The following is a 10,021-nucleotide window of genomic DNA, read 5'->3' as shown; positions in this document are numbered from 1 at the left end:
AGAAGAACGTGGCCGAGCTGACCGTCATGGACGTGTACGACATCGCGTCGCTTGTGGGCCACGAGTTCGAGCGGGTCATCGACCAGCACGGCTGCGAGGCCATCGCGCGCCTCATGCCCAAGGTCGTGCGCGTCCTGGAGATCCTGGAGGTGCTGGTCAGCCGCCACCACGTCGCGCCCGAGCTGGACGAGCTGCGCCTGGAGCTGGACCGCCTGCGCCTAGAGAGGATGGACCGCATCGAGAAGGAGCGCAAGCACCAGAAGGTGGGCGGCGGCCTTGGTCTGTCCGTCTGGGCAGTGGGACCGCGGGGACCCAAGGGCTCTTCCGGATTGGGCAGCTGTGGGTGCACACGTGTGTGTGTTCGGGGACCGGACCAGAGGAGACCCTACGTGGGGAGGGAGGGAGGCCCTGACCTTCCTTTGCCCGACCAGGGGTGGCTGGCAGATACCACCCGAGAGATTAAGAGCTGTTCTCTGGAGTTCCAATCCCACCTTTACACACAGTTTAATAGCTGTGTGACTTTGGGTAAGTTACTTAACCTCTCTGTGCTTTATTTCCTCACCTGTCAAATGGTGATCATAATAGGACCCACCTTAGAAGAATTAAATGGGGCCATATAAGCTAAGTGCTTAGACAGTATTATTCTTTTCCAGACATGAAATAAGCCTCTTGCCCTCCCGTGTTTCCCAAGAAGATGTGACATCAGGCCCAGGACCCTTTCTTCATCCCCCACCCCCAGTCTCCCCAGAGCAAAGGGAATGTGACCTCCAGCCACTGAGCTTTCTGACCCCCAGTCTCCAGGTTCATATTTACAACTTTCTTCCCGGGACGGACTCTCCTAGCTTATGAACCTGTGGCAACCAGTGTTCTCTCCTCTTTGATTTTATCCTTAATCCTCACAGGACTCTATAAAGATTATCTTCATTTTACAGATGAAGAAACCAAGGGTCACAATGGGAGGAGGGATTTGTCCCGAATTAGTGATGAGAGAGTCCCAGTCCCGTGTCTCCTCCCCACCCTGTTTGAATTGGGGGAAAGGGATGATTTGGGGTGGCTTTTAGGCTGAGCCTCTGCCCTGTGATCAGGAGTCTCTCTGAATCAGGGCCTCCCCACTGGGCCTGGAGTCCAGACGAGGTTCCTGGAGAAAAGGAAGTGAAAGACATGTGGTTTCCTGCCCTAACCTCAGCCAGGGATGCTCTTGGCAGCCCCTTCAGACTGAGAATGGGAGGAAACACCTTTCCTTGAGGGATCAGGGTGTCTGAGCAGTCTCCAGCTTGCTGTTCAGCCTCCGGAAATACAACTGGCGTCTCTGAACCTCAGGGGCAGGCCATCCCCTGTTGTATACTTGGATGGATCTCTGTGTTTTGGAGGAAAATAGCCAAAGCTGGATCTGAACCCTTAACCTCAGGGCAGACCCACAGGTAGTTGGCAGCTCTACTGCCATGTTTGACTATGCTCGTCCTCATGCGTCCCTATGCCCTAGGGGCAGGAAGGAAACTCAGGCTCCCAAGAGTCGAGCAGCATTTCCAGGGTATCTGGGAGCCTGAAAATGCTTTGACCTGTAATTAATTTCAAGACTCCTAGAAGCTGGGACTTTGGAGCTAGACAGCCTGGTTTCAAACCCCACCACGTGCAGGCTGTGCGATCTTGGGCAAATCCCCCAGCATCTCTGTGCTTCAGTTTCCTCAGTTCTAAAATGGGATAGTAATAGTACCCCGCAGTAGAACGTGATGAGGCTTAAAGGAGTTAATATAAATACATATAAAGTGTTCAGGACAGAACCTGCCCATAGCAAGGGCTTTACAAGTGTTAAAATTCTTTTTGGGCCTGGAGAGACGTTCACTGAGGTGCTCACAGGCTCACATTAGGAAACCGTCCCCACCCCCAAGCACCTCTACTCCTACCCTAGAGGCTTCCATCTCTCATAGAGGGTCAAGGAGGCAAGGGACCTTGGAAATCCTCTCGTGTGGCGCCTCTTATTAACAGGGACCAAGGGGCTTTGACCAGATCACACAGAAGTCCTGGCATCTATACTGTCCCCAAACTGGGGCTGTTTAGTTCCATGGCAGAGGGGCTGAGAGAAATCCTTGGAAGCCATCGGAGGCCACCAGGTCCGAAGTCACATGGAATTCTCAGCAGCTGCACTTGTTGCCTCTGGAACACGTTCAGCTGGGAAGTGAACACCGTGCGCTCAGGGCCAGGGCTTGTTGACTTACATTGAGGATGACCTCTCTAAATCAAGGATGCAATTCCTTTCCTACCCCAGCCCCAGACCCCTTGACTTCACATTCTTGGGATAGAGAGAGACTTGTATGATTTTTTTTTTTTTTTTCCCTGAAGTCTCAAAGGCTCTTCAAGATGATATTTCCACAAAAATCTTTTTGGCATATCCTGGTTTAGTCTGTCCGCCTCCATTCCTCTTCCCTTTCCCCTTCTTCTTCCCCTTCCCCCCCCTTCCTTTCCGCTCTCTCTTTCAGCAATTATGGCTCCAGTAAAGCACATACACTTTCTTCCCCCCACTCCTCCTCCCAGTAGACCCACTCACTCACTTCCACTCATCACTCAGATGCAGGCCACAGTTGGATCATGTTCTGTCTCATTACTCAGTCTGCAAACCTGTTGACAGGCCATAGTGAACACAGTGCCCTTCTCGGTGCCATGGCTCTGCAGAGAAAAGCAAAATCTCATGTCAGGCAGCAGGCGGGTCACAGGGAAGAAAGGGAAAACACAAATAAATTCTAGAAAGCAATGGCTGGGCTGATACGCTTGCATGTAACATACCAGACTGTGCTATTCATTCACCCATTCAGCAAATATATTTACTGAGAACCTACTGTGTGCCAGACGTTGTTCTGGACACTGGGGAGACAGTAATGACCATGACAGATGAGGCCTTGGCCCTGATGAGCCTGACTTTTTAATGCAGTGCTATACTATAGAAATATTATGCAGCTTTGCCATGTTAATAAAAAAACAGTGAGGTTGGCTGGGTGCGGTGGCTCACACCTGTAATCCCAGCACTTTGGGAGGCCAAGGCGGGTGGATCACTTGAGGTCAGGAATTGAAGACCAGCTTGGCCAATATGGCGAACCCCCATTTCTACTAAAAATACAAAAATTAGCCGGGCATGATGGTGGGTGCCTGTAATCCCAGCTATTCAGGAGACTGAGGCAGAAGAATCGCTTGAACCCAGGAGGCAGAGATTGCAGTGAGCCGAGATTGCACCACTGCACTCCAGCCTGGGTGACAGAGTGAGACTCTGTCTCAAAAACAACAAAATAACAAACCAGTGAGGTTAATCTTAATATATCTTATGGGACCCAGTATATCCAAAATATTTTCGTTTCAACATATAATCAATATAAAAACTTATCATTTGATATTCTGCACTCTTTTTTTCCTACTACATCTTTGAAATCTGGTGTGTCTGTAACCCCTGCTGCACATTTCCACTCAGACCAGCCACATGTCAAATGCTCAACAGCCATAGCATGAGGGGGAGACAGAGATTTTTTTCTCTTTTTTTTTTTTGAGTCAGGGACTTACTCTGTCATCCAGGCTAGAGAGCAATGATGGCATCATGGCTCACTGCGGCCTTGAACACCTGGGTTCAAGTGATCCTCCTGCCTCAGCCTCCTGAGCAGCTAAGACTACAGGCACACTGTAATTTTTTTTTTTTCCTTTAGAGACAAAGTCTCACTATGTTGCCCAGGCTAGTCTTGAACTCTTGGGCTCAAGCAGTCGTCCTGTCTTGTTTTCCCAAAGTGCTGGGACTACGGGTGTGAGCCACTGTGCCTAGCCAAGATAGATTAAAAAAAACAAAAAAAAAAATTCAGGCTGGGCGCGGTGGTTCACACCTGTAATTCCAGCACTTTGGGAGGCCAAGGCAGCTGGATCACTTGAGGTCGGGAGTTTGAGACCATCCTGGCCAATATGGCGAAACCTCATCTCTACTAAAAATACGAAAGTTAGCTGGGTATGGTGGCGTGTGCCTGTAATCCCAGCTACTAAGGAGGCTGAGGCAGGAGAATCGCTTGAACCTGGGAGGTGAAGGTTGCATTGAGCCGAGATCATGTTACTGCACTCTAGCCTGAGCAACAGAGTGAGACTTTGTCTCGGAAAAAAAATCAGCCTGTGATAAGTGCCATAAAGAAAATAAAACTGGGAGACATGAAGGAGACTCACTAGGGTGGTGGTCTAACAGATGGGGTAGTCAGGAAGGCTTCCCTGAGGAGGTGACATCTGAGCTGAGATCTGAATGAAGGATAGGATCCAGCCACAGATTGATCTGGGGGAGAGGCATTCTAGGCAGAAGACGTGAGAAGTGCAAAGGTCCTGAGGTAGGAATGTACTTAGTGTGTTCAAGGAACACAGAGTCAGTGTGGCTGGAGCAGAGCGAGTAAGGAAGAGAACTGGGAGATGAATCAGGAAGGTGCTGGGGCTCGTAGGCTCGGATGAGGAATTTGAGGACTCGGTGCTGAGGGAGGAACGTGAAGGAGATAACTGATCAGGGCTGACTTCTCGGGAGAGCCACTGAGCTGGTATGGAGGCAGCTTGAGATTCTGAGTGGTCACCTCAGAGGCAAGAATCAGCAACCCCAGCATCAACTTCAGTTCGTTGAGAGAAGCAAAAAAGAGAACTGAGGGTTAAAGTCTGTGTTCATCCCCTGTGGCTGCTATAACAAATGAACACAAACTTAGTGGCTCAAAACAGCAGAAATGTGTTATCTTTTTTTTTTTTTTTTTTTTCTGAGACAGCATCTCACTCTCTTGCCCAGGGTGGAGTGCCGTGCCGTGACCATGGCTCACTGCAGCCTCAGCCCCATGGGCTCAAGTGATCCTCCCGCCTCAGCTTCCCAAGTAGCTGTACTGCAGGTGTGTGCCACCACACCCAGCTAATTTTTTTAATTTTCAGCAGAGATGGGGTCTTGCCATGTTGCCCCGGCTGGCCGCAGATTACTAGGCTGAAGTGATTCTCCTGCCTCAGCCTCCCAAAGTACTAGGATTACAGGCGTGACCCACCACGCCTGGCCAGAAACGTACTGTCTCATTGAACTGGATAATTCAATATTATGGATACAATGTCATACAGTATTATGGAGGCATATGGGTAATAGCAATATGAATAATACTGAAAAATTTCTGGACGTCAGAAGTCAGAAATGGCTCTCACTGAATTCAAATCAAGGTGTTGGGAAGGCTCCACTCCTTTGTGGGGCTGTGAAGGAGGGTCCGTTTCTTTGCCTTCCCCAACTTGTGGACTCTGCATTCCCTGGCTTGTGGCCCCTTCCTCTATCTTCAAAGCCAGCAGTGTAGCTTCTTCCCATCTCCCTCATATTTGTCTAATGCTGACCTGCCCTCCTCTTATGAAGACCCTGACATGACATCGGCCCACCAGACCACCAGATAATCCAGCCAGATAATCCAGAATCATCTCCCCATCTCACGAGCCTTTTTTTTTTTTTTTTGTGAGACACAGTTTCACTCTGTCGCCCAGGCTGGAGTGCAGTGGCACAATCTTGGCTCACTGCAACCTCCACCTCCCAGGTTCAAGTGGTTCTCCTGGTTCAGCTTCCTGAGTAGCTGGAATTTCAGGCGCATGCCACCACGCCCAGCTAATTTTTGTATTTTTAGTGGATGGAGTTTCGCCGTGTTGGCCAGGCTGGTCTCGAACTCCTGACCTCAAGTGATCTTCCTGCCTTGGCCTCCCAAATTGCTGGGATTATAGGCATGAGCCATCATGCCCAGCCTCGAGAGCCTTTTCTAAAAAAAAAAAAAAAGGTGGGATCTTGCTGTGTCGCCCAGGCTGGAGTGCTGTGGTATAGTCACAGCTCACGGCAGCCTCAACCTCCTGGGCTCAAGTGATCCTTCCACCTCAGCCTCCCAAGTAGCTGGTACTACAGGCGTGCACTACCATGCCCAGCTAATTTTTGTATTTTTTGTAGAGACGGGGCTTTGCCATGTTGCCCAGGCTGTTCTCAAACCCTTGCCTAAATCAGTGCTCCCACCTCAGCCTCCTAAATTACAGGGATTATAGGTATGAGCCACCGTGCCATGTCTGAGATCCTTAACTTAATCAGCTCTGCACAGTCCCTTTTGCCACATAAGTTAACATATTCTCAGGGATTAGGACTTGGATGACTTTAGAGCCGTTATTCTGCCTGCCCCAGCCAGTTACACTTGACTAATATTCTCTGAGCCCTGTGTGAGCCTGGCCTGTGCCAGTTGGGAACAGAGAGGAACAGAGCTGGATGAGCCTCTTTCTGCTTCCAGGCCACACCTGCTTGTGGGAGGTCAACATGCCCTCTCCATCCCTTCACCACCACTTCCACCCCGGCCCTGCCCTTCACCTCCCCTGGTGACCTTGTGCCCTCTGTGCAAATACTAAGCTCTTACTCCTCTCTTCCCCAGTGCGGCAGGCTTGTGACAAAGGAGGTGGGTCTGAGAACTTATTTAGAAGATGGACAGAGGCCATGCCTAGCATCCGGCCACCTGGCCACTTGTGATGGATTGTAGGGATGGGACAGAGATCAGCATACACATTGTTAGTGCTTTCTGGGTGCCAGGCATGTTCCAGGCACTTTACTTATAGTAACCATTTAATCCTCACACCCACCCTCCCCGGCAGATACTACACTAGTTTCCCTATTTCTGGGGCACCAGAAGGTTGAATCACTCGCCAAGGTCAGCTAGTAAGCAGCAGAAACAGGATTCAAACTTGGGTCAGCAGGCTCCAGTGTCCATGTCTTGAACCACTATTTTATTTTATTTTTTATTTTATTATTTTATTTATATTTTATTTTTTGACATGGAGTCTCACTGTGTGCCCTAGGCTGGAGTGCAGTGGCTTGATCTCAGCTTACTGCAGCCTCTGCCTCCCAGGTTCAAGCAGTTCTCCTGGCTCAGCTTCCCGAGCAGCTGGGATTACAGGTGCCCACCACCACGCCCAGCTAATATTTGTATTTTTAGTAGAGACGGGGTTTTGCCATGTTGGCCAGGCTGGTCCTGGACTCCTGACCTCAAGTGATCCGCCTGCCTTGGCCTCCCAAAGTGCTGGGATTCCAGGTGTGAGCCACCGCTCCCGGCCACTATCAATTTTAGAACATTTTCATCACCCCCCAAAAGAAAATCCATCCCATTCACAGTCATTCCTCGTTTCCCCTGTAGCACTCTGGCTCTAGACAACCTCCAGTCTGCTTCCTATGTCTATGGATTTGCCGATATTAGACATTTTCTAAAACTGATCATATAACATGTGACCTTTTGTGTCTGGCTTCTTTCCATAATGTTTTCAGGGTCCACCTATGTTGCAGCATATGTCAGACTTTCATTCCTTTTCATGGCCGAATAATGTTCCATTGTTTGGATGTGCCACGTTTATTTACCCATTCATCAGTTGATGGACACTGGAGTTTCTGCCTTTTGGCTACTAGCAGTAATGCTGTGAGGAACATTCACCTGCATACGTTTTCATATGGACATTGTGTTCATACCTCTTGAGCTGATCCAAGGCCTGGAATCTCTGGGTCCTACAGTAACTCTGTGTTAATATTTTGCAAAACTGCCAGAGTGTTTTCCAAAACGTCCGCACCGTTTTCCATTCCCACCAGCAGTGTAGGAGGGTTCCAGTTTCTTCCTGTCCTTGTCAGCACTTGTTATTGGCTATTTCTTTGACTACAGCCACCCACAAAATAACTTTAATAGACCGATTTTATTTATCCTCACATTCACTTTGTGAGCCTTTGTTCTGGTTCCCCCACTGAGGGAAACTGAGGCTCAGGGTGGTCACGTCAGTGGTTGAAGACCCCATGGAGAGACACCTAGATCAGACACCTAAGGAACGCTGGGGCCGGGGCCCCTGCCTGCCTCGGCATCCCCAGGATTCTCAAGACCTCTGGCTGTCTTGGAGAGAGATTTGTCCCAACTGTCCAGAGACCGGGGGTGTGCCCCCCAGAGGTTGGGAATGTTAGAACCCCCGTATCCTGGGGCAGCTCTGTCTGCTCTGAAGAGAGCTCCAAGATGCGGCACCAGCTTTGTGGTTATCCTTGGGGCAGTTCTCACTGGGCCTGGTCCTAACAGCATAAACACAGGCATCTGCCCCAAAGAAGGGTGCCTTCTGTTTCTTGCAAAGGTGCCATATGGGGCTCGTGGTGGCCTTGCTGGCCCAGCTGCCTGATGCCCACTTCTGAAGTCCCAGCAACCCTAGCTGCCCCTGAGGGTTGGGGTGGGTGGGGCCGCCGCCCTGGGCGGGCAGTGACCCACACTGTCCCCTCGCCATGGCAGGAGCTGGAGCTGGTGGAGGATGTGTGGCGAGGGGAGGCGCAGGACCTCCTCTCCCAGATCGCCCAGCTGCAGGAGGAGAACAAGCAGCTCATGACCAACCTCTCCCACAAGGATGTCAGCTTCTCAGAGGAGGAGTTCCAGAAGCATGAAGGTAAGCAGGGGCCGGCGCCAGTGCAAGGGGGCCGGCCGTTCCTTTTCTCATCGTCCACATCAGCGATGGTCGCCACCGCCCCTGGACGTTGGTGCGGTGCTGGCTGATTCCAAAGCCCTTTGCCTTCTGTGTCATGTTGATTCACACCGTAACCCTTCCAGAGAGACATACTGTAGCCTCAGTCTACAGATGGTGACACAGAGGTCCTTTCAGCAAACTGTCACAGGTTCTCCTCTGTTTGTCAGGCTCCTCTCTTGGCCCTGGGATACGTGTTAAACGTGACAGCGACCCTGCCCTTGGGAAGCTTGTGTGCTGTGCAGAGGAGAAAGGGGCTTTACGTGTAAACACACAGATGCCATAGGTCCAGGGGGTGGCCGTGCTCTGGGAAAGCTGCAGTGGGGCATGTGATAGAGTGACTTGGTAGGGCCATCTTTGGATACAGCCGTCGGGGAAGGCCTCCGAGGAGGTCCCATTTGAACCCTCATGAAGTAACAGAGTGAACCACACAATTATCTGTGTGTGTTGGGTTGGGGTTGCAGGGGCAGTCGTGCAAAGGCCCTGGGACATGAGCATTTGAGGGAAACCAAGAAGGCTAGTGTAGGCCAGGCGTGGTGGCTCACTCCTGTGATCCCAGCACTTTGGGAGGCTGAAGCAGGAAGATCACTTGGGGCCAGGAGTTCGAGACCAGCCTGGGCAACATAGACCCCATCTCTACTAGAAATTTTTTTTAAAAATTAGCCAGGTGCAGTGGTACACACTTGTAGTCTGAGCTACTTGAAGGCTGAAACGGGAGGATCACTTGAGCCCAGGAGGTTGAGGCCGCAGTGAGCTGAGATTATACCACTGCACTCCAGCCTGAGCGACAGTAAGATGAAAAAAAGAAGGCTAGGGTATCAGAAGATGATTGAGGGCTCGGGAGGTTGGAGATGAGGTCACAGGGGTCAGATCATATAGCTCCTTAGAGGCTAAAGTTCGGATTTTATTCTAAGTGTGCTGGGAGGAGATTAGAGGCTCTTACCACAGACACACACTTACCAGTGAGCAGGCCGGGATGGCATCCCAGACCTGAATGGCGCTGGATCCCCCGAACTGTCACTCATCCAATAAGCACTTGTCTAGAACCTTTATACAGGGCCTCTTCTGGTGCTGGGAAAAGGACAGACGGGCCGCAAGATTCGGGCCAGGCGGGGCTGTGGGCAGTACCTGCTCTGCTCAGCCCTGCAGCTTCCTGCCCACTAAAGCAGGGGTGCCTCCTGCAGCTCACCCCAAGGAATCTCAGAGTCATCACTTCTGAGAAACTCCATGGCTCCCCACATGAGCCTCCTCCTCATGTTTGATGGGATGGGGACGGACCTTGGGTGGGTGCCCAACTTCAGAATGTGTGGTGACCACTCTGCAGAATCAAGTATGGCACTGAAGGCCAGGCGCGGTGGCTCACGCCTGTAATCCCAGCACTTTGGGAGGCGGAGGCAGGTGGATCATTTGAGGTCAGGAGTTTGAGGCCTGGTCAACGTGATGAAACCCCATCTCTACTAAAAATACAAAAATTAGCCAGGCATGGTGGCGTGTGCCTGTAATCCCAGCTACT

The 10,021-nt window shown here is 50.9% G+C and overlaps 1 protein-coding gene across 2 annotated transcripts in view; it reads left to right on the top strand.

Annotated features, from left to right (window-relative positions):
• Positions 1-8: 8 nt before the first annotated feature.
• The window catches only part of RILPL1 (Rab interacting lysosomal protein-like 1), a 63,406-nt gene continuing 53,393 nt past the window's right edge, over positions 9-10,021 (top strand). For both annotated transcript variants that reach the window (XM_011988855.1, XM_011988856.1), the window contains exons 1-2: positions 9-263; positions 8,283-8,433. In XM_011988855.1, the coding sequence (XP_011844245.1) occupies positions 27-263; positions 8,283-8,433 (388 nt within the window). In that variant the 5' untranslated portion in view covers positions 9-26. The remainder of the gene's footprint in view (positions 264-8,282; positions 8,434-10,021) is intronic.

This window comes from Mandrillus leucophaeus, unplaced genomic scaffold (assembly GCF_000951045.1).
Source record: "Mandrillus leucophaeus isolate KB7577 unplaced genomic scaffold, Mleu.le_1.0 Scaffold34, whole genome shotgun sequence".
Lineage (NCBI taxonomy): Eukaryota > Metazoa > Chordata > Mammalia > Primates > Cercopithecidae > Mandrillus > Mandrillus leucophaeus.
This window is presented reverse-complemented; position numbering and strand designations above follow the sequence as displayed.